The sequence below is a fragment of the Crocodylus siamensis genome, chromosome 6 (genome assembly GCF_052110815.1).
Source record: "Crocodylus siamensis isolate JL-2025a chromosome 6, ASM5211081v1, whole genome shotgun sequence".
NCBI classification, from domain to species: domain Eukaryota; kingdom Metazoa; phylum Chordata; order Crocodylia; family Crocodylidae; genus Crocodylus; species Crocodylus siamensis.
Genome location: NC_143400.1, coordinates 27,849,507 through 27,872,480, shown reverse-complemented (window position 1 = coordinate 27,872,480; position 22,974 = coordinate 27,849,507). Strand labels below are relative to the sequence as shown.

The window sequence follows — 22,974 nt, the reverse complement described above, 5'->3', positions numbered from 1 at the left end:
CCTGGATACCCAGATTTCACCTGTCTGTCCCAGAGGGGAGGGGGTCATGAGTGTGTGTGTGCATGCCCACACAGAACAGGGCACACATGAATGCAAGCTGCAGCACAGACCAGACAGGAGTCAATTTGGGGTTCAAAGAGTCCAAAAGATTTTTTTTTTTAAATTGAAATACAAGTACAGCCAATGAGGAGGAGGAACTAGGTCTGGAGGGGGCAGAGCTGGGAGGAAAAGGGGACCCAGAGGGAGGTGGATGGAGGGGGGGCTGGATGGAATTGTGGGTGGGGGAGAAGCCTGGGCAAGAGCGGGCGGGGTCCACAGGGCAGGGCCAGAGATAATATTAGTCAGTGGAACCTGGGCAAGCCTAGAAAATAGCCCCAGGGGGCGGAGCTAGATGTAGTATTATGGGCAGAGCCTGGACCGGAATGGGCAGGGCTACAAGCTGAACCCAGAGGGTGGGCACCAAGAGCAGGGCTAGACTCACCCCCCACCCCAGGGCAGGGCCAGGCCTAGGCCCAGACGGTGACGGCTTCTCATTGTCCCTTGGGCTTCGGGGCGGGGTGTGGGCAGGGCGAGCGCAGGTTGAGCATCAGCAAGGCGCCGTTGATGACGTAGGTCGTTATGCAAACGAGGCAGAAGTCGTACAGGACCCGCAGCAGGATGTAGCCCAGGTAGGCGGAGCCCAGCACCGCCAGCACCGATGACCCCAGCAGCAGCGCTCGCCCCGCGGCATTCTGGGTCCCGCCTGGCGGAGACATACGGGGGTGCGTTGGCCCCGGTCGAGCGGGGAGCTCCCCGTCCCCGCGTGCCCCAGGTGTCCGGGTACACTTACCCAGCAGCCCTTGGAGCAGATAGAAGGCGACGCCGTAGACGCTGTTGGGCTGGTTCAGGACGCTGCCCTCGCCCACGACCCCCGCCAGCAGGCCGAAGCCCCGCCCCCACCTGCGGGGGGTAGGGTCAGTGGGGGACCCACGTGTCCGGGTGCCCAGCCCCCAGCGCTCCCACAGCCCACACCGAGGACCCCCGGCTCCGCCCCCGCGCACCTCAGCAGGGACAGGCCAGGTCGGTGCCTGAAGGGATTCCGGAAGGGGCGTGGCCTCCCCCGGGGTGCCACGCTGTCACACCCCCCCCCCCGCACGCACCGGGATCCGAAGACCCGCGAGCAACTGGCGGACGGGCCCAGGTCACAGGCAGGCCGGTACCGCGGGTCCCGCGCGCGGCTCCGTTCCACGTGCAGCGCGTACAGCGACAGCGCCAGCCCCAGCGCCGCTAGCCCGCGCTGCCACATCCCGCCGGCCCGCCCCTTCCGGCCCGGGCGTGCAAAGCCTGATGGGACTCGGAGTCTCCAGTTTTATTAGGAAAGTGCCGGACACAGGCCCGGAGAAGCCCCGCCCCCCGCGTGCCCCCAGCCAAGGGGGCGTGGTTTCTTCCCGCCCACAGTTATCTTCAAGGGGAGACCGAGAGGGCCCGGCTGCTCCCAACAGGCACAACTTTCTCTCAGGGTGTGACTTATCCCCCGAGTGGGCGGGGCTTTCAAGGGCGTGTGACCTCTCCAGTGGGTGGAGCTTCCTCGAGGAGGCGTGGTTACTCCCCCAAGGGGCGTGGCTTATCCTCAAGTGGGCCGCGCTTCACTCAAGAAACCTGCCTCCTCTCCCAGTGGGCGGGGCTTCCTCGGGATGCGTGGGTACCATCTGGTGGGCCACCGGGGAGGAGGGTGCCCAGGTGCAGGGGAGGGGCTAGGGCTCGGCCAGGTCAGGCAGGTCACCGCTGAGGCTCATGGGAGAGCCAAGCTGGAGCTCGCGCTGCAACGACTCCATGTCGGCGGCGTTCATGCGGTGCACCTCCAGCCAGTCCGCCAACAGCGAAGCGGACAGCGGTGCTGAGTCGCCCTGGCTGCGGGGGTGGGGTAGGGTCAGCACCAGACACCAGGTTCTCCACCGCACCCGGGGGTGGGGGGGGAAGCAGGGGATTGTGGGAGCTCAGACACTGGAGTCCTCACCTGTCACGTGCATCGGCCATGTCAAAGCTCTGATTGAGGAACTCCTCCAGGTCGAAGCCGACCCCGTAGCCAGCGCCACTGCCCTTGGGCGTCCCTGAGAAGACGGGCGGCAGTGGGTCCTCCACCTGGGGGCAGGACAACATCAGCACCCCAGGAGCCCAGGCATCTGGGCTCCCTCCCCTGACAGGATCCTTGCTCACCTGGGACCGGGAGAGCTGCTGAGTCACTGTGGCGACGTCGGGGGTCTCGGCGGCCCAGGGGCCAGCAGGCACTGGCGGGGTGGGGAAATTGAGGCAGGCAGGCACTGTGGTGGCTCCGTGGCCAGCAGGGGCTGGAGTCACATGACTAACAGCTCCCGGGGTCACGTGGCTGATGACCCCTGGGGTCACGTGCACCACAGCTGCTGGGTTCATGTGACCCACAGCCCCAGTGGTCAGCGGGGTCATATGACCGATGACCGCAGAGGTCACCTGCACCACAGCTCCAATGCGGGCAGGGGTCACACGACCCGCAGTGTCAGGGGCCACATGACTGGCAATGACCCCAGAGGTCACCTGCACCACGGCTCCAACAGGAGCAGGGGTCAGGTGGCCCGTGGGGTCAGAGGTCATGAGAGTCACAGCTCCAGCAGGGGCCACAAGATGTGGAGCAGGGTCTGAGGTCACCTGATCCCCGGCTCCCAGCTCGATGGAGGCCACACCACTGGGGACGTGACTGGCAGGGGTGGCGTGGCCGGCCCGGTCCCGCATGCGGGTCCAGCGCTCCAGCAGGCTGCGGTCACTATCGCTTAGCACTAGGCCACCAGGCCCTACACCTGCCCCGGCAGCCCCGCCCCCCACACCAGTCCCGCCCCCCACAGGACCTCCAGCCCCACCCCGGCGCCGCCGCTGCTCCCGCTCGCGCGCCCGCTCCTGCCGCCGCCGCCGCTTTTCCTCCCGCTCACGCTGCCGCTCCTGCGCAGTCACTGCCCGGCGTGGCTCCGCCTCTGGCCCCACCCCCTGCACCACTGCCTCTGTGAGGGAACAGCACATGGGGGAGACAGGGTCAGGACCAGCTCCTGGCCCCACCCCCCAGGCCTCCAGGCACCCAGGCCACACCCACCTCGCCCACGGTGCCTCTGTGCTGACTTAAGCAGCACGGCCTTGAGCGCCGCCTTGGTGTCGTCTGAGATGGCACCCTCCCGCTTGGGGGGCGGGGCTACTGTCGGCTCCACCTTCACCTCCCCAGGGGGTTGGGCAAGGGCTGGGCCTGCCCTCGGTGACTCCATGGCGCAGTCTGTCCCAGCAGGCATCTTGGCCTTGGAGTCAGGGGCCTGTGGGAGCTCAGCAGCCATGTTGATGTGGGCGGCCAGAGTGGCACTGGTGGCCATTTTGGTGTCGGCCATTTTGACATGCGCAGCTATGTTGACATCACCCACCCTATTGGCTGTGGCAGCCATATTGAGGTTAGCCATGTTGATAGCAGCCATATTGACACTGGTTCCTCTATTAGCATTGGTGGCCATGTTGATGTCTCCCATGTTAACACTGGTCTCTCTGTTGCTGTTGGTGGCCATATTGATGTCAGCCATATCAATGGTGCCCACATTAGCACTAGCAGCTATATCAGCACCATTCCCCCTCTTACTACTGACGGCCATATTGACGTCAGCCATGTTGATGGTGGCATTAGCCATGCTGGCGCTGGCTATGTTGACTCTGGTGGCCATATTGGCATCGGCCATGTTGACGGCAGCATTGGCCAGACTGGAAGTGGCCATATTGACTCTGGTGGCCATATTGGCATCAGCCATGTTGACGTCGGCCATGTGGGCACTGCTCACGTTGATGTCATTGTCCAGGGGCGTTGGATACACCACAGGCTTCAGCGTGGGCTTGGCCGTGAGCCTCCGCCGTGCCCGAAAGTCCTCAATCTCGGCCAAGATGGCAGCCTCTACCTCCTCCTTGGTGAGCACCTCGCGGTCAAAAGCGAAGTCGAAGGCTGGCACACACTCAGGCTCATCCTCAGGGTCATGGTACTTGGCAAGGTAGGGGTGGGCCAGCGCGTCCACCACTGTGATGCGCCGAGCTGGGTCCAGTTGCAGCATGCGGGCCAGGAGGTCAAGCGCTGGCGCCTCAGCCTGCGGGTAGAGTGCATGCAGTGGCACAGCCTGGCGTGGCGGCAGCCCCTGCACATAGCGCCGCACTCGCTCAGCGCCGATGGCGCCCACCACCTTGGCTGAGGGCGTCCCCAGCACACCCAGGATGAGTTGCAGCTGGTGCAGGTAGTTCTTGCCAGGGAAGAGCTGGCGCCGACCCATCATCTCGGCGAAGATGCAGCCAACTGACCATACGTCAATTGCCTGGGTGTAATGATGTAGTGAGAGCAGCAGCTCAGGCGCGCGGTACCAGCGCGTGGCCACATACTCTGTCATGAAGGCAGCGTGCTCCTCAGGTCGCGCTGCCAGGCCCCGCGCCATGCCGAAGTCACCGATCTTCAGCTCACAGGTGGCGTTGACCAGCAGGTTGCTGGGCTTGAGGTCACGATGCAACACATGGGCAGAGTGCACGTACTTCAGCCCCCGCAGCAGCTGGTACAGGAAGTAGCGCACGTGCTCGGGTGTCAGCGCCTGCCCCGACTGGATGATCTGGTGCAGGTCGCTTTCCATCAGGTCCAGTACCACGTAGCTGCAGGCAGGACAGGACCCAGGTGTCCGGGTGGGGCAAAGCTCATGGGGAGACCGGGCCAAGGCCAGGGAACCCAGGGGTCCGGGTCCCAGCCCCCTCACCCCGCCCTAGAAGACCCAGGGGCCTGGACTCCCATAATTCCCTGATGTCACCCCCAGCACCCCAGAGAGCCCAGGTGTCTGGGCCCCTAACACCCCTGGTCTCAGCCCCACACCCCGGGGAACCAAGGCGTCCAGGCCTCTGGCCTGCAGAGAACCCGGGGGGCCTGGGAGGCAGGGGCCATACACGGCACGGAAGTCGGGGCGGGGCCCGGGTGGCGTGAGGATGTCCTTGATGGCGATGATGTTGTCATGGTTGAAGTGCTTAAGAATCTTGAGCTCCCGCAGAGTCCGCTTGGCGCTCGTCACCACCGCAAAGGCGTTCGGGATCTTCTTGATGGCCACCTGCTGCCCTGCGGGGAGGCGGGGCGTGGGACCCAGGCGTGTGGGGGGCAGCTAGGTGCCCAGGGGCGGGGTCCCAGGCATCAGGCAGAGGGATTGTATGGTGACAGGACCCAGGTGCAGGGAGAGTCCTGGGTGCCCGGCGGATGGGTGGGGGGCGCGGTGCGAGGGTACCTGTGGCGCGGCGGCGGGCGGAGCTGACCACGCCATAGGCGCCGGTGCCGATGGTCTCAATGACCTCGTAGTCATCGCCCACCTCAAAGGTGACGTCGAGCGAACGCTCCTGCAGCAGTGTCAGCCCCGCCCCCGCCCGGGCACCCACGTCCCCCGCCGCCTCTGCCATCGTGCCTGCGGGGAGGGTGGCTTAGCGCGGGCAGAGGCGGGCCGGGGGTAGAAGAGGGGGACCAAGTGACGGGTGGCGGGACAAAGTGTCCAGGACGGGGCGGGGCCAGGGGAGGGGGCGGGCCCGGGGGGGTCACGGCGGGGCCAGGAGTGCGGGATGTCGGAGGGGCGGGGAGGACCTAAGGCATCCGAGGTGGGGCGCAGGGGCTCCAAACACCCGAGGGGACCGCGTCCATAGCGACGCTCACCCGCTCCCGGTCCTGCCGTGGCCGCCCGGGGCCCCGCCCCAGCCAATCAGGGTGCGGCCTGCGGAGCGGGACTTCTGCCAGGCGGCCAATAACAACGCACGCCCGGCCCCTGGAGGTTCCGCCCCTTCCGGAAGACTGCAGCCAATCGCGGCCACAGGAGCAGCGCGGCGCAGAGGGAGGGAAATTAGCGGCGCGGGGAGGGATCAAAGCCTCCGCCAGCTGCGACGTCACTGCTACGTCATCAGCAGCCGCCACCTGCCTGCCACCCTCGGGGAATCCCCGCGACGCCTGGGGTCCTCGCCCCGGTCCCTCCCGCATCATGTCACCGCGCCCCCAGCGGGTTGGCGCCCAGCCTCCCTTGCCCCGACGACGCCGTCAAGGAGGCACCGCCACTCTGCCGTCAACGAGGATTTTAATGAGGAAACAAGACAGCGACGCCCGCCGGAGCCCCCGCACGCGACCTCCCGGCCTGGGCCGGGTCGGTTGCCAATAGCGGTGATGCCCGCCCCCGTCGTGCTCCTGGAGAGGCTCTGCGGGAGCTCGCATGGAGGTCAAAGGACACAGGTCCTTGGCTCGATGACCTCAGCACTGGGGGCTGGTGACCTATTGGATGGCCACTGATCCCACAGGGCTGCCATCGCCCCCCCTGGCTCGTTATCATTGGCCCCAATAGATTGCTGTTGCCCCCATGGGCTTGGTGTTGACTGCACCAGGTTGCCATTGACCCCACCACCTTCATTCTCCCCCCAAGTCAACCCCCGCCATGTCTCACCCCCCCCCCCCAGCTCCTCCACGGCAACCTGCTTCCATGGTAACAAAGACCTCTGGATGCCCCGGCCCAGCCCTTTGCCAGTAACCGTAACCCCTGCTCCAGCCTCGGAGCAGGCATGGGGCCACATCTCTGAAGCACAAGGCAGCGGCAAGTCAGGCACAGTGCAGTGTGGAAGAGTCAACCCAAGGGGGCCACAGTCCTGCCCTCTGGCCCAAAAGGGGCGGCCTCACTCCCTGCAGGCTGAGGGGGCGGGACCTCCCCGCCATCCTCTCTCCAGAGTGGTGGCTTTGCTCCAAGCTCTGGCGGTGGATGGGGATAGAGGCAAAAGGAGCACCTGGCACCGTGCAGATGTCTCTACCCTCCCAGCCCTGTCCCCCCCACACCTGCCTCTACTTACCCCACCCTGGCCTACTTCCCACCCCCCCACTCTAGCTACCCACCCTCTGCCCTATGGCGGGGAACAACCCCTTCAGTCCCACCCCCCAGTGCCCTCATGGCCCATCCCCTATGTGGTTCCTCAAGTGCCGTAGCAGCATGGAGGCCTCCCGGGGGCGCTTCTGCATTGTGTTGGCCCGCGGGGACTCTCCCACCCCCACCCCCTGGCCCCCGAGCCGGGCACGGGGCTCTGGAGCTGGTTCCCCTCGGTCGTCCTTGCCCGCCTGGTCCCCAAAGGCAGTTGAAATGGCGAGGCAAGGGTCGTGACCTGGAAAGCTCTCACGGCGCCGGAGGGCGGCCATCTTGGCAGGGCGGGAAGCCATCTTGGGAGGCTCCCGCTGTGCACCACTGCTACCAAGCCGTTCGCGGATGTGGTCACGCTGGTGCTGAGTCAGTGCTGCAATGTCCCCGAAGGTCCGGGAGCAGTCAGGGCAGGCGAAGAGCTTCTCACGCATATGGCCAATGTGGTGGCGCGCCAGATCCGTCGCATCCTGGCACAGCTCCCCACACCCGGGACATGGCACAGGGGTCCCCCTGGGCTCTCGGCGTGGGGGCGGCGGCAAGAGGTCTGCAAACGTCTCCTCTAAGAGCTCCTGGGGCTGGCTCCTCTGGTCCTTGACCTCACTGGGCACTGGGGATCCTACAATCATGGGCGGCCAGCATGACACTGGTGCTGTCAATCGGTCTCCAAAGCTTTCCCCACATCCATCGCAGATGAGACCACATTGGTCAGGGCTTGACGGGCTTCCTAGCTGGGCCTGCCAGGCTTCTCCAGATGCCACAGGAGCCCCTGCTTGCCTCCTCTCCAAGGGGCAAGACTTGGGAGCATCCAGATGTTGTGTCAACATTGAGCGGTCTCCAAAGGTCTCCCCGCATGCATCGCAAATGAGACTGGACTGGATCTTTGGGGCTTGGTCAGGCCCCAAGGGACTAGCTGATTGGGCCTGGCTGGACCCCAATGGACTTTCTGACTGGGGACCTGGTGTGGCCTGGCAAGACTCATGAATGTCCAAATGTTGCGTCAACGTTGAGTGGTCTCCACCGCTCTCTCTGTCACTGGGCTGGAGGTCATGGCCTTCCCGTGACCTCCGGGGACCCCTTGATTGGACCTTCTGGACCTCACTGACCACACAGGGACCTCCCGTTTGGATCTGGCTGGACTCTACAGCATCGCCAGGTAGGATCTCCTGGATTTCCCCCAATCCCTGGGCAGCCCCAGGTAGGATCTCCTGGTTCCGATCAGGCCCCGGCCTCTCCCGGCAATCCTGGTGGGTATCCAGGTGCCGTGTCAACGCCACCTGGTCCCCAAAGCTCTGCCCACACCCGCCACAGATGAGCCCAGCTGGTGCCTCATCATCTTCCTCCTCCACTGCCTCGCCATGCTGCCCACGGCGGTGCCGGCGCAGCTCCTCAGGCCGGGCAAAACGGTCGCCACAGGACCGGCAGACGTGGGGCCGCTCCTCCATGTGGATACGCTCATGGGTGATGAGGTTGGAGCTCTGGGAGAAGCGCTTGCCGCACTCACGGCACCGGTACGGTTTCTCGCCTGTGTGCGTGCGGCGGTGCTGGACCAGGTGGGAGCTGCGCACAAAGCTCTTCCCGCAGTCGGGGCACTGGTAGGGCTTCTCCCCCGTGTGGATGCGCTGGTGCCGGATGAGGGTGGAGCTCATGCCAAAGGCCTTGCCGCAGTCCCCACAGCGGTATGGTTTCTCCCCGCGGTGGATGCGGAGGTGCAGGGTGAGGTTGGAGGCCAGGCTAAAGCTCTGTCCGCATTCAGCACAGGCGTGGGGCCGGGCCTCTGTGTGGCTGCGCTGGTGCCGGGCCAGTGCTGAGCTGAGCCCAAAGGTCTTGCGGCAGGTGGGGCACTGGTAGGGCTCCACGCCCATGTGCAGGCGCTGGTGCTTGACCAGCGTGGCGCTGTGCCCAAAGGACTTGCGGCACGTAGGGCACTCATACGGCTTTTCACCCGTGTGTGTGCGCTGGTGCTGGATAAGCTCTGAGCTCTGGATGAAGGTCTTGCCGCAGTCACCACAGCGGAAGGGCTTCTCGCCAGCGTGGATCTTCCGGTGCTTCACCAGATTAGCACTCTGTGTAAAGCCCTTGCCGCAGGTCGGGCACTTAAAGGGCCGCTCGCCTGAGTGCGTGGCCTGGTGCTGCAGCAGGTCTGAGCTGCGGTAGAAGCTCTTGGGGCAGGCGGCACAGCGGTATGGCTTCTCACCCGTGTGCGACCGCTGGTGCTGGTGTGGGGGGAAAGATGGGGAAGGTGTTCAGGTAGAGAATCCAGGCTCCCAGCGCCCCTACTCCTGCCCCCCTGCCCCCTAGAGAACCCAGGGGTCCAGGCTCCCAGCCCCCTGCTCCCAACCCCCACCGTAGAGAACCCAGACATCTGGGCTCCTAACACCACTGGTCTCACCCCCACTCCCACCCCAGAGAACCCAGGCATCCAGACTCCAAGCCCCAGTGCTCCCCCTGCAGATAACCTCAGTGCTGGGTCCTATTGATGTGACCCACACTCTCCGGGAAAGGCTGGCGGTTTGGGAGCCTGGACACCCGGGTTCTCTGGGCACAGCCCAGCTCACCTGGAAGAGGTGGGGGGTCAAAAGCCCGGATGCCTGGGTCCCCCAGGCCCAGCCCTACCTTGATGAGGTTGGTGCTCTGGCTGAAGGCCTTGCCGCAGTCACGGCACTGGTAGGGCTTCTCACCGGTGTGGGTGCGCAGGTGCTGGGCCAGGTTGGAGCTCCAGCTGAAGGCCTTGGCGCAATGGGCACAGCGATATGGCTTCTCGCCCGTGTGTGTGCGCCGGTGCTGGACAAGGTGTGAGCTCTGCGTGAAGCCCTTGCCACAGTCAGGGCAGGTGTTGGGCCGCTCGCCCGTGTGCACCCGCCGGTGCCGCTGCAACTTCGACCACTGCCCAAAGGCCTTGCCGCAGTCCCCACACGCGAAAGGGCGCTCGCCTGGGCCCCGCCGAGACCCAGTACCCAGGGCAGGGGGGGTGGGGGCAGCCACTGCAGGCCATGGCTCTGCGAGGGAGACAAGCAGAATCAGGGAGAGAGAAAGAGAGAGACAAGGACAGACAGACAGAGGAACATCTTATAGACAGATACACACAGAGACAGACAGACAGGGAGTATCTACATGTGTATTTACTGTGGAGTAAAGTGCTGCGGTTAGTTACAGAACAGCAAATTGCTGCAGAGTAAGCAGGAATAAGTTGGCGTGTACATGTGCAGGTGTTAAAGCGCGTTAACGCTGTGTCTGGACCGGCACGGGACTCAACTTAGTCCCACATCAGTCCACACACACTACTTACTGCACAGTAAGGTGTGTATACGTCTGTTATTGTGCAGTAACAAATCGAGTGTCAGCTTGATTCCTGTACGATGCAGGGTTCAAATTGATGCCCACGTTGGTGTAAGTCACCCCAGTTCCTGTGCAGTACAGGCATGCATGTGTGGTTGCACGCCTGCACTGCACGGTTGTTCTCGGTTACCAAAATTAATGCGCAGTAAGTGTGGATACACCTGCAGGTGTGGAATAGGTGGAGGAAGACAGATACAGAGAGACAGACGAATGTGTTGTGAAGGGAGATGGAGACAGACGGATGGACAGATACATCAAGACAGAGTGACACTGAATAGACGGACACCCAGAGAGGGCCAGACAGACAGATGCAGAGGGAGAGAGATACACAGATGCGGACAGAGGAACGCACAGGCAGAGACAGACACGTTGTAGACGGGGGGATGCCTGATGGATGGACACAGAGCAACAGAGATGGCTGTGGAGCAGGCGGGTGCGCAGACAGACAGAGGGCTCGGGAGGCAGGCGGAGGTGGACGGACACAGGGACAGAGGCACACACAGGCGGACAGAGCAGGCAGGACCCAGGCATCTGGCCACAGCCCCTCCACCCCTTACCTGTGCCGGGGTCTCGGGCGTCCTTGTCCCCTGGCTCCATGCTGGCAGTGGGGGCGGGACTGGAGAACCTGGAGGGTGAATGGAGCGTGACCACCGGGAAAGAGGACCTCCCCGTCCCACCCCCGCACGTCCGCGCTCCCAAACCCCCTGCTCCCACCCCAGACAGCCCGGGTGCCCCCGCGGGAACGCGGGCGTCCGGGTCTCCCCTCCAGGCCCCGACTTGGTCTATTCCTGCTTAGCTGCACGGCCCTTGTGTCCCGGACGGGGAGCCCGGACCTCTGAGGTGGGCCAGGGGGTTTGGGAGCCCGGACGCCGGGGTCCCCTGGGGGGAGGGGAAGCAGGGGATTAGGAGCCGAGGTCCCTGCCCACCGCACCCCACTACTCACCGGGCCGGGCCGGGTCGAGGGTGACTGGGGCCGGGAGGGAGGGGCCCGGCCGGAGCCCTCCCCCTCCCTCGCTGACGTCACTTCCCGCGCCCCTGTGCCCCCGCAACTCTATGCTCCTTAACTCTTTAGCCCCATGCTCGGACGCCGCAGTTCTTCCCCGCCACCCTCGACGGTGCGGCCTGAGCTGGCTCCGCCCCCGCTCCTCTCGGGGCACTGGCGGGGGGGAAATCCTTCTCCCCCCAGGACTACACGTCCCAGCACGCTTTGCGGCTCTAGCCCTCCCACCCCGCCTCATACCAAGGCTTGCCGTAACCTCGGGGGAGGAGCACGACGTGGCCCCGCCCCCTCCCTGTGCGCTGGAGTCTCTCTTGGGCCGTGGGGGCTTCTGGGATCTTTCGGCTCCACCTTCTCCTGCCGCCGGCCCCACGTGAAGCCGGCCCCGCCCGCGCTCCCTGCCACCCCGAGGCCTCCAGCCCGCCGCGGACCCACGGCCAGCCAGCCCCTGCCCCCACACCCTTCCCAACCCCAGGTCCGAGCCCGAGGGCGACGTCTAATCAGCGAGCCCCGCGACCCAGGTCCCAGCGCCCGGCCCCGCACGGCGCCCCCGGCCCCGGGACTCGCGTCCGCCCGGCACCCACCGGACCGCGGCTCCCGCCACGCGCTGGGAGGGGTCCCAGGCAGCCTCCCCGGGAACCCAGGGATCCTCCCTCGGCTCCCCATCACCAGAGGCAGGCAGCGAGGGACGCCAGGACTAGAAAAAGCAGAGGGTTTATTGCCCACCTCTGAGGCCACACCAATCCTGAGCCTGGCTTGGGCTGTGACAGTCGGGTCATAGAGGTCACTGTCAGGCCGGGACACAACCCCCCCGGCCTGCTGTCCTCCTCCTCCAACAAGGCTGAAGGCCAAGATCTGAAGCATGTCCATACCGGCAGGGGACGAGGCCTCGGAGAACAGGGGAGACTCCACCCGGTACCCATCATCCCCCAGACCGGGGGGTGATTGTGGAAAGGGCGCCCGCATGTGCTGCAAGATGGTGCTCTGGAGAAGTGGGATCCCAGCCTGGCAGGAGGCAGAACAAAGGGTCACGAGGCGTCGAGCAGACAGGCGCCCAAGGCAGTGGCAGAAGAGATCCCCTCGTGGTGGGGGAGGGCAGGATCCAGTGGCAGCTGGCCAATCAAAAGAGGAGCTGCGGCAGCTCTGGGGGGTGGAGGAGGTCACGGGTGTCCCCCGGGCAAGGGTAGGTGACATCCCTGCAGCCAGCGCGCTGGTGCTGCTGGAGCCGGCCCAGGGTGGAGAAGCCCAACCAGCAGTCGCGGCATGGGTAGGGCTGGTCCCGGGCATGCCGCCGACGGTGCCGCGACAGGCTGGAGCTGTGGATGAAGGTTTTCCCACAGTCCTTGCAACGGTAGCGCTTGGAGACCACGGGTGGGAGGGGCCTGGGGGTGGGGAGAGGGGCCCATGGGGTGGGACTGAGGCTCTGGACTGGCTCTTGGAGGAGCTCTGTAGTGTGCAAGTCTTCCCCATTGGTGGCAGAGACAGCCTTACTGTTCGTCAAGCCATTGATAGTTATGATGTCTACCGTGCCGGTGGCCAGGTCATCTACAGGGCTGGACTTCCTGTTGGCCAAGTCCTCGATGCCAGTGACTTTAACGACCAGTGGGAGGAGCCCAGGCCTGGCCGACAGCCCCAAGACATCCTCCTGGCTCCACAACTGCTCAGTGCCGTTGGCCAGCCGCTTAATGCCATTGACTTCCATGATGCCTGGGAGGAATCCCTGCCTGTCCAACACCCCCACGATGCTCTTCTGACTCTCTTCCCCACTAGCCAACTGCTCACCACCGCTGACTTCCATGACCAATGGGATGAGCCCTTGCCTGTCCAACAGCCCCATGATGCCCTTCTGGCTGTCCTCTCCATTGGCCAACTCCTCAACGCTGTTCACTTCCATGACCAATGGGAACTCAGCATCTTCCTTGCACAGGTCAACCCCCAGTGAGGACTGGGCCTGGGGGCTGCCAGGGTGGGCACGCCGGTGCCGCAGGCAGGTGGAGGCATCAGCAAAGGCCTTGCCGCAGTCCCCACAGCGGTAGGGGCGCTCGCCTGTGTGCGTTCGCTGGTGCCGGGCCAGCTTGGAGCGGTAGCCAAAGCGCTTCCCACACTCGGGGCACTGGTGGGGGACAGTGGCCCGGAGATGGCCGTGCCGGTGCTGCTGGAGCCGCCCAGGAGTGGGGAAGGCCAGCCGGCAGTCCCGGCATGTGTAGGCAGGGTCCCGGGCGTGCCGCCGCCGGTGCCGCGACAGACTGGACCCGTGCACAAAGCTCTTCCCACACTCCCCACATCGGAAGCGTTTGGGGGGTGCTGGGGAGAGACCCGGGCCTCCTGGGTCATGGCCGCCGGTGGCCTCCTCACCTGGCCTGAGGTAGATGCTTTTGTCCTCCCAGGTGCCCGCGGTAGCAGACACACCTTCCACATCCTCGTGGGTTGCCACAGGTCTCCCTGGCCACTGGAAGCCCTCCCGGGTGGACATGTCTTCTCCAGGCCTGGGCCCCGCTGTGACCTCATGAAGGTCCCATGTGGTGGGAAATGCTGGGATCTCGTTGGCTGAGCGCTCCATGGCCAAGGGCGGGGGGTCCATCCTGCTTGGGGAGAGGCTGCACATGAGGCTGGGCTCTGCTTTGCCCTCCTGGGTGCCATCCTTGTTGGCCAATGCCTCAATGCCATTCGCTTCCATTGCCAATGGGATGAGTCCTTGCCTGGCTGATAGTTCTATGATGCCCTTTGGACTCTTGTCCCCATTGGCTGCCCTCTCAATTCCATCAACTTTCATGACCAATGGGAGGACTCTCTGTCTGGGCGACAGCCCCATGATGGTCTTCTGGCTCTCCTCCCCATTGGCCAGCTGCTCACTACCATTGACTTCCACAACCAATGGGATGAGCCCTTGCCTGCCTGACAGCCCTGTGATGCCCTTCTGGCTGTCCTCTCCACTGCCCAACTCCTCAACGTTGTTGGCTTCCATAACCAAGGGGAGCTCGGCACTCTCCTTGCACAGGTTGACCCCAGCCCCAGTGACCTCCCACTGCGGGGCCAGGGCCCGGGGGCTGCCAGGGTGGGCGCGTCGATGCCGCAGGCAGGTGGAGGCATCAGCAAAGGCCTTGCCGCAGTCCCCACAGCGGTAGGGTCGCTCGCCCGTGTGTGTTCGCTGGTGCCGGGCCAGCTTGGAGCGGTAGCCGAAGCGCTTCCCACACTCGGGGCACTGGTGGGGGACAGTGGCCCGGAGGTGGCCACGCCGGTGCTGCTGGAGCCGTCCAGGCGTGGGGAAGGCCAGCCGGCAGTCCCGGCATGGGTAGGCGGGGTCCCGGGCGTGCCGCCGCCGGTGCCGCGACAGGCTGGACCCGTGCACGAAGCTCTTCCCACACTCCCCGCACTGGAAGCGCCGGGGCATGGCTGGTGTTTGGGCCCTTGTTTCTTCCATAGTGAGGCCTCTGCCCTCTAGCATGCCCTCTCTGGTGGGCCCGGCCATGCCAGGACCCTCTACCATCTCTCCTTCACCTGGCCCGCAGCTAACAGCCTCCAGGGCACTCAATCTGATGCCCAGGCGGCCAGCGGGGTCCCGAATGTCGCCCCCTGCCTTGTGCCCACTGTTGAGCACTGAGCTTAGGTCTGGGTCCTTGTGGTGCTCATGTCTCATGTGTGCATCATTCTCGGCTGGCTTCCCTTGGGAGCCCCCACCACGGCGACACAGGTGCACGCCCACAAGGCCCCGGCAGCAGCCATTGCACCGCATCCAGCCCCGGCAGGCCAGGTGGGGACTCCCGGTGGCTTTGGGTGCTGCTGGGGCAGGGGTCCTGGGGCACCAGGCACTGCGGGAAGAGCTATCACGGTGCCAGAAGGTTTTGCCGCAACTGGGGCACGTCGGGGGGTGGTGCAGGTGTGCCGGGTGCTGGGATAGGAGGATTCTACAGGACTCCACCACTGGTGGAGGATTCTGGGATGCCAGAGGTCTTGGAGTCATGGCTCCCTCCTCCTCTTGGTCGTCACTCTTGGTACCTGTGAATCAGAGGGGAGTAGAGGGAAGTCTCCTAATTGGAGGCAGATCCGAATCAGATTCGATGGCCCAGCTCAGGGGGGGGAAGGTGGGGGCTGGCCTTGCCCCCACAGCTACTCACCTGCTGGGGGGGCTGGGGGCCATGGCTCCTCACCTCGCTCCATCCGGAAGATGACAGCCAAGTCGGGGACAGGGAACCCTGTACGGTGGTATGGAACAGAGACACAGGAAATGGGTGGGTGGGACAGACAGGACAGGAAGTGGGGGGATGGGACAGGAAATGCGGGGGCAGGACTGCCTCCTCCTTACCCAGTGACCGCACATGGCTGTAGTTCTCCCGCAAGACGTCCCGGTAGAGCTGCCGCTGCCCATCGTCCAGGAGGTGCCACTCCTCTGGGGAGAAGCGCACAGCCACGTCCTCAAACGACACCACTGTCTGCGACCACCAGGGGGCACTGCTCAGCACCAGGCTGGGGGTGCCCCCCCATCCAAACTCCTGCCCCAGGGCACTGAGGGTGGAATCCCAGCCGTTCCCCCAGACCTCCCCTCCTGGTTTACAGCATGGTAGGATGCCCCGGAGACTTTCCAACCTGCCTCAAGTGCATGCTGGGAAGGGGCTCCTGGTGCCCGATGCATTGTGGGAAATCCCAGCGGTTCCCACCCCAGTCTTCATCTATTAGGAAAGAAATGGGACATAAATGACAGAAACGGATGACTTTGGAGCCAGGTTTGTGGGGTGGAAATGGCTGAAAGTGGGAACGTGGGATGGGAGCAAAACAAAATGGGAAAGAACCGATTCCCCCCAGGTCCTGGGACCACAACAGACTTCTCTGGGATTCCCTACGTGGGCCTCAAAGGGAGGGTGTGAAATGGGAAAGAACTAGGAAAACATGAATGATGAGATACAGATGTCTGCACCTAGGGGCATTGATATATATCTATATATCCTATATTTTTTGTGTGTGTATTCTTATATATATATTTCTCTGTATCTACAGATATCTATGTAATTGTATACGAATATGTGTGTGTATAAATTATGTCTGTACATACATATATATATATTCTCTATGTGCTATATAGCTTTGTGTTTGTGTGTGTGTGTGTGTTCACTGGCAGCTGTCAGTCTCGGGAGACCAGGAAGATCTTGGCTTTCGTGGGTTACTGGGTACTAGCACCATATGCACACCCACATACACACATATATTTTACCAATGAAAGAAAAGAAAAGAAAGCAAAAGAAAATGAAAAGAAACAAAAAGAAAAAAGGGAAGGAAAATGAAAAGGAAAGGGGAAAAAAAGAAAAGGAGAAAATATAAAAGAAAAAAAAGGAAAGGAAAAGGAAGGAAAGACAATGAAAGAAGAAGGAGAAAAAAAGAAGAGACAAAAGAAAACAGAAAAGAAAAGGCCACAAAGCCCAGAAAACCACCAGGAAGAAGAGGAGAAAACCTAAAAACACCACCCAGAAAACCACCAAAAACCCCAGCCCACCATTAGCCCCTGATGAACCCCAAGGCTCACAAAATACAACATCAAAAGCCCACAACCACCCAGAAACTTTGCAAGAAAACTGCAGGAACCAACAAAGCCCTCTCAAAATCCAAATATGAAACCAATGAACCCACCAAAACATCCAAACAAAAAATAGAAACAACCCAATGAAATACATCTCCAAATTCCAATTAACCCAGGGAAAACCCAGGAAGAACCCAACAGAAGCAGAAAAATGCCCCCAAACCCATTACAAATCCCACAAAACACTAAAACCAAAACACACAAGAACCCAATGAAAGCAGAAAAACCCCAAACCAATAAAAAACCCACAAAACATTAAAATGAAAACCAGCAAGAATCTGACAAAAGCAGAAAAAAAAACCCAAAACCCAACTCAAAGCCCATAAACCCCAAAAACATTCCAACAGAAACTTACCTGCCTGAACTCAACGGAACCAAAATAAAATCCTTGTAAACATCCAAAACACTGAAATAAAGACCCAGGAGGATGCCAGGGAAACCCAACCCCCTAAAACCCCAAATAACCCCCCAACCACCAGAAACATGGCAATTAAGCCCTCCCATGAACCCCAAATCCCTCCAAGAATCAAGAAACCCCCAAACCCTCCAAAGCATGAAAATAAAGGTGGAGTAAGATCCCCGTGCACCCAAACTCGCCCCCAAAAGCCAACCCCCCACCACAACCCCTACAAAATATTAAACTAAATATATAGCAAGAACTCAAGAGAAGCCAAACCCCGATGAAACCCCCTGAAGCAGGACCTGGGGCAGCCACCGCAACAAGCAGGAGATGGGTTTCAAATCCAAGAGAAAAAGGACCATGTGGACCATGAGTCTGGCCAGCTGGGGAGGGCCAAGATGGCTGCCACCAACCATAGTGTAGGCCAAGATGGCTGCCATGACCAACTGGCGCAGGCCAAGATGGCCAACTGCAACCAGGAGGGGCCAAGATGGCTTCCTCCAACCATGAGGGGGGGCCAAGATGGCCGTCACCACATGGGGGAACATGAGGGCTGCCCCTAAGTTTGGAGGGGCCAAGATGGCCGCTTCCAACAAGGATGGGGGTCAAGTTGGCCACCTACAAGTTGAGGGTGGTGCTAATGTGGCCGCAGCCTACCACAGGGAGGCCAAGATGGCCACCACCCACCAGTGAGTCAAGATGGCTGGCTTCAAGTTGGGGGTGGGGCTAAGATGGCCACATCCAATCACAGGAAAACCAAGATGGCCACCACCAATGGCAAGGGGGGTTCCAAGATGGCTGCTGCCTAGATGGACCCCAGCAACCAGGAGTGTGGGGGGACTCTGAGATGGCCGCCACCAACCAAGATGGTTATTGGTGATGACCAGAGGGAAGCCAAGATGGCCTCTGATGACCAGAAGAAAGCCAAGATTGCCACCGGCAACTGTGGGGGTTAAGAGAGCCACCTCCAATGGGGAGGATGTCAAGATGGCCACTGCCATACTGTCCAGGCCACACAGGCACCACGGGTGACCACCCGGGGACACCAGCTCTCACCTCAGGGCCCTGGGTCCTGGCGTCTGGCCACCCCTGCTCGAAGGCCTCAGCCCAGGCTACTGCTTGGGTGCAGGTCCAGGGCCCACGCGCCCGCACCCACCGTTGTGTCTCCACAGGCAGGATGGCCAGGAACTGCTCCAGCACCAGCAGCTCCACCACCTGCTCCCGGGGCCTCTGCTCAGGTGCCAGCCAATGGTGGAAGAGTTGTCGCAGGCGGGCACAGGCCTCCCGTGGGCCCCGGGCCTCCTCGTAGCGGAAGCCCCGGAAACGCTGGCGCCAGGTCTCCAACATGGCTGCTTCATCCCTTTCCAACAGGGCTGCCTGGCCCCCTCCCAAGATGGCTGCCATTTTCACCGCTGAGGCGCCTGCCATGTCTGTTTCCAAAATGGCCACCCGTGGGGTGGCTGATTGATCTGTATTCACGCCTGGTGTAGGTGCCCTGTCTGCTTCTAATATGGTTGCCTTGTTGGCCCTCAGGTTAGTGTCTGGGTTCATATTTAAGATGGCCGCCTGGCCTGCCACTGATGTGGCAGCCTTGTCCTCTTCCAACATGGCCGCCTTGTTGGCCCTCAGGTGGGCCGTTTCCAAAATGGCCGCCTTCTGGACCATCAGGGTGGCGGCTTGGGCGGTATCCAAGATGGCTGCCACTGAGCGCCCACCTGCTTTGGCCACTTCCAAAATGGCTGCCACATCTGTGTCCAAGATGGCCGTTGTATTGGCCCCCAGATTGGCTGGCTTGGCCTTCCCGAAGATGGCCACTGTCGGGGCCCTTGGCTTGGCCACCTCTGTGGCCTTCAACATGGGTGCTGGGCCTGGCGCCAAGATGGCTGCCCCACCCCGTCCCAAGATGGCTGCCTTCTGGCCCATGGTGTTGAAGACAACCGCCTTCCCTGCACCTGCTGCCTTGCCGCTCCTGTTGGTGCCCATGTCCGTGATGACTGCCATCCCTGTACCCATTGCCAAGATGGCCGCTGCTGTCCCACAATCCTTTGTGGCACCCGGCCCAGGCAGGACCTGGTGGCTCCGCACCTCCCAGCGCTGGGGCCGAGTCTGTGGGGTCGCCGCGGCAACCAGCCCCGTCGTCCGCATTGCCATGGCTGCCCTGGCCACCTGGTGTTTCCCAGAATCCTTTGCAGCTCCTGCCAAGACTGGAGGCCTGTGGGACAAAGGGGGGAGGCAGCGGTTAGAGAGAACTCAGGGGACTGTGACCTTTGACCCCCGAGGGATGCCGTTACCCAGGGCCGGCAAACCCAGGTGTCCAGGCTCCCAGAATGCCCTGCTTCTCCCCCCTCAGGGAACCCAGCTCCCCCCTGCCCCAAACCCAGGCGCCCGGGCCCCTTTGTCCCCCCACACCCACCGGGTGCAGGCTTGGGGCCCAGCCCCACCCAGGACGTGAGCAGCACTGCCTGCCTGCCCAATGGCAGCCCCCCGCCCCACCCCTGCTGCTTGCACATTGGCTGCTGGCCCAGCTCCTCCTGCAACAGGGAAAGCCTGGGGTTAACCCGTTCTCTGCCGAGCACCACAGAGAGGGGAGCAGGAGGGAGCCCAGATGCCAGGGTTTTCGGGGGGGGGAGAGTGGGGGGTTTGGGAGCCTGGATGCCTGGGTTGTCTGGGGTAGGGGGAGTAGGGGTTTAGGAGCCCCGACACTTGGGTTCTTGGGGGGGAGCAGGGGGGCTGGGAGCCTTGATACCTGGGTTGTCCGGGGTGTGGGTGTGGGGGGGCGTAGGGGGTTTAGGAGCCCCGACACCTGGGGTCCCTGGGGGGGAGCAGGGAGGCTGGGAGCCCTGACACCTGGGCTGTCTGGGGGAGTAGAGGGTTTAGGAGCCCAGCCGCTGGGGTGGGAGCAGGGGGGAATGAGAGCCCCAACACCAGGGTTCTCCGGGATGGGGGAGTGGGAGTAGGGCGTTTAGGAGCCCGGGCACCTGAGTTTTCAGGGGGGAAGCAGGAGCTTTTTGGAGCCCAGATACTTGGGTTCTCTGGGGGGGCAACTGAGGACAGGCCTAGATCCCAGGGGTCTGGACTCTCCCCACCGCACAGAACCCAGGTGTCCGGGTTCCCAAACCCCCTAGTCCCACCCCCCACCCTAACAACCGCGGGTGTCCGGGCTCTCAGAACCCCCTGCTCCCCCCCTTCCCCCGCCCCAGGGAACCCAGGCATCCTGAGCTCAGACGCCTGGAATCCGTGGGGGGGAGAAGGGGGGACAGGGCCATATAAGGCCCCCGTGGCCCAGCTCGGGCACAGCTCAGAGCCATGGAGGTGCTGGCAGGTACGGCCCGGACGCCTGGGTTCCCTGTGGGGGGAGCAGGGGGTTTGGAAGCCTGGACGGCTGGGTCCCTTGGGGTGTGGGGGGAGCCCAGCCCACCCAGTTTCCCTGGGTGGGGAGCAGGTCTGGGGCTGGGAGCAGGGGCAGGCCCAGGTGCCTGGGTTCCTCTTCCACACTCCTGGGGTAATATGGAAGGGGGCAGGGTCAGGGGGCAACTGAACCCCTTGCCCCCACTCCCCACCCTGAGAACCCAGGCATCCAAGATCCGCCTCTCGAGCCAACCTGTGCCAGGCATGGAGCGTCCTGGGCTGACCCAGGAGAGCGTGACGGACACGGGGGCGCCAGGAGAACCCAGATGTCCCAGCTCCCAAACCCCCTGCTCCCCACACTAGGGAACCCAGGCATCTGCAGCCCCGCCCGCAGCGGCCTCCCATCCAGGCACTGACTTGGTCTATCCCTGCTTAGCTCCAGGGGCCTAGATGCCTGGGTTCCCTGGGGGGTTGGGTGTGGGGGGTGGCTGGGAGCCCAGGCCCCCAAAGGGGGTGGGGCAGGCCAGGTGCCAGGACACCTGGGTTCTCTGGGCTGGGCAGGCCCCCCTTCCGCGTCCCGTTCCGGACACCTGGGTCCATACAATGGCATGACAGAACGAGACGTTCCCAAGCACAAGGGTGGTGTGGGGGGGAGAGGGGCGTTACACTGGGCCAGTTCCTGCCCCAGAGCTGGGCACATCCAAGCACTAACAGGGTGTTATGCTGGGCTGGTGCCCACCCCAGAGCTGGGCGCCCTGACCCAGCTGTGCCCTCCCCTCTCTGCAGTGGACCAGCCCCCAGCCCCAGTGCCCACCCCACGGCAAGCCCTGGCCCAGATGCTGGGCCAGGCTGAAAGCCTGAGCCTGCTGCTTCAGCACAGCTCCGAGCAGCTGCTGGCCGACTATGTGAGTGCTGCCCAGGTTCCCTGGGGGGCGAGGGTGGTGGCCCCAGAGGCCTGGGCTCCCCGTGGGGGGGGTAGGAGGGGGCTTGCCTGGACCCCTGGTTGCCCAGGGAGAGTGATGGGATTGCTCTGCCCCATGCTGGAGGAAATCCCAGGCTCTGCCCTGTTCACTCTGGAGCCTATAGGTAGGAGAAGTGGGGATTGAGGTGCATACCCTGGACACCTGGGGTCCCTGGGGTGGGGGTGCAGGGGAGGAATCCCAGGACTGGCTCAGTTCACTCTGGACCCTAACGGAGGCCAGGATGGGACCCAGACACTTGGGATCCCCTGGGGTGGGGTGGAGGCATTTGGAACTGACTGATGGCATGGGGAGGGAGATCCCTCCTGCCCCCAGGCCTGGGACCCAGGCGGCCCCCCCAGTGAAGGGGTCAAAGGTGACAGGAACCCAGGTGTCCTGCCTCCCCCCAATCAACTCCATCTCCTCTCTTCTAGGTGCACCACCAAGGAGACCCCTTTGGGACCCCAAGCTTCCACCCTCCTGCGCCACCAGGCCTGCCAACCCTACCCCCATCCCGGCCCCCAGGAGGGGACGCCGAATGCCTGCCATGCCTGGCTGCTGCTTATGCCGCCCTGCCTGGACTCCTGGGCTCTGTGCGGGCCCAGCAGGCCCGACTCAACCCAGGGGCCACTGAGCTACTGCGGGGCCTGGAGGTGGGTGCCCGGCAGGCCCGGGGCCTGGCCGGGCACCTCCAGGCCGTGGCAGTGGAGCTGGGGGTGGCATTGCCGGGGCCGTGGGTGGTCCCTGATGCTCGCCTGCCCGCCAATGCCTTCAGCGCAAAGGTGTGGGGGTACTGGGTCTGCCGCCTGCACCGTGACTGGGCCCGGCGTGCCCATGAGGACCTGGGGCTGCTAGCTCGGCGCTATCCCTTGTGAGGCTGTCCTGGGTACCCAGGCATCTGGGCAGGGGCGGGATCTGGGGGAGACACTACTGACCTGCAAGTTTGTTGCAGGCCCAAGATGTTCATCAAGGGGGGCCATTAATTGCTGCAGCTACAATTAATAAAGTATTTTAGTAAGAGCTCAGGTTCAGTGGCTGTTGGGGGGGCAGAGAAAGGGACCCAGGCATCCGGGGTGCCCCTGCATCCCTCAGCTCCGTGCCAGCTGCCCTCCCCTTCCCTGAGAACCCAGGCGTCTGGGCCCCACTGTTGTCACTCCCCCAGGCCCCTCTCCTCTGGAAGAGACTCCAGGCATCCGGGCCCCCAGCCCCTGCCACCTACCCTGCTTCCAGTGCAGCGTGCCTGGGCAGCTGTGCAACCCCCAACTCGGGTGCTGCGGTTCCCTGTGGAGACAAGGCCCTGGTGCCCAGTGCCTGGCTGTACCCCATTGCTCCCCACTGCGGGGCGCTGCCTGCAACCCCCACAACAGTCAAGGAACCCACACACATACACACAAGGAACCCAGGCATCTGGGACGCATATACATACACAGTCAAAACCCAGG

The 22,974-nt window shown here is 63.1% G+C and overlaps 4 protein-coding genes across 6 annotated transcripts; 1 reads left to right on the top strand and 3 right to left on the bottom strand.

Moving 5' to 3' along the window:
• Positions 1–104: 104 nt before the first annotated feature.
• VKORC1 (vitamin K epoxide reductase complex subunit 1) lies at positions 105–1,285 on the bottom strand. The gene is made up of 3 exons (XM_090054831.1): positions 1,140–1,285; positions 830–939; positions 105–742 (listed from the first exon to the last, which is right to left on the bottom strand). Exons 1-3 carry the CDS (start codon positions 1,283–1,285, stop codon positions 531–533), a joined length of 468 nt encoding a protein of 155 aa, XP_089910957.1. The 3' UTR covers positions 105–530.
• Positions 1,286–1,726: 441 nt separating this feature from the next.
• On the bottom strand, positions 1,727–5,802 carry MAPK7 (mitogen-activated protein kinase 7). 2 transcript variants are annotated; one of them, XM_090054602.1, is made up of 7 exons: positions 5,693–5,802; positions 5,277–5,450; positions 4,948–5,113; positions 3,098–4,662; positions 2,197–3,008; positions 1,997–2,121; positions 1,727–1,890 (listed from the first exon to the last, which is right to left on the bottom strand). In XM_090054602.1, exons 2-7 carry the CDS (start codon positions 5,443–5,445, stop codon positions 1,734–1,736), a joined length of 2,994 nt encoding a protein of 997 aa, XP_089910728.1. In that variant the 5' UTR covers positions 5,446–5,450; positions 5,693–5,802; the 3' UTR covers positions 1,727–1,733. The 2 variants fall into 2 exon arrangements, with proteins under 2 accessions (XP_089910728.1, XP_089910729.1); XM_090054603.1 differs by lacking the exons at positions 4,948–5,113; positions 5,693–5,802 and having other exon boundaries at positions 1,734–1,890; positions 5,277–5,406.
• A 285-nt stretch (positions 5,803–6,087) lies between these two features.
• On the bottom strand, positions 6,088–19,623 carry ZNF629 (zinc finger protein 629). The gene is made up of 8 exons (XM_090053855.1): positions 18,282–19,623; positions 15,560–15,686; positions 15,372–15,449; positions 12,393–15,252; positions 11,983–12,276; positions 10,817–10,884; positions 9,537–9,919; positions 6,088–9,136 (listed from the first exon to the last, which is right to left on the bottom strand). Exons 1-8 carry the CDS (start codon positions 19,374–19,376, stop codon positions 6,956–6,958), a joined length of 7,086 nt encoding a protein of 2,361 aa, XP_089909981.1. The 5' UTR covers positions 19,377–19,623; the 3' UTR covers positions 6,088–6,955.
• A 440-nt stretch (positions 19,624–20,063) lies between these two features.
• On the top strand, positions 20,064–22,553 carry LOC149862008 (cardiotrophin-1-like). 2 transcript variants are annotated; one of them, XM_090054815.1, is made up of 3 exons: positions 20,064–20,547; positions 21,360–21,478; positions 21,967–22,553. In XM_090054815.1, exons 1-3 carry the CDS (start codon positions 20,532–20,534, stop codon positions 22,405–22,407), a joined length of 576 nt encoding a protein of 191 aa, XP_089910941.1. In that variant the 5' UTR covers positions 20,064–20,531; the 3' UTR covers positions 22,408–22,553. The 2 variants fall into 2 exon arrangements, with proteins under 2 accessions (XP_089910941.1, XP_089910942.1); XM_090054816.1 differs by lacking the exon at positions 20,064–20,547 and adding an exon at positions 20,792–20,982.
• The last annotated feature ends 421 nt before the right edge of the window (positions 22,554–22,974 follow it).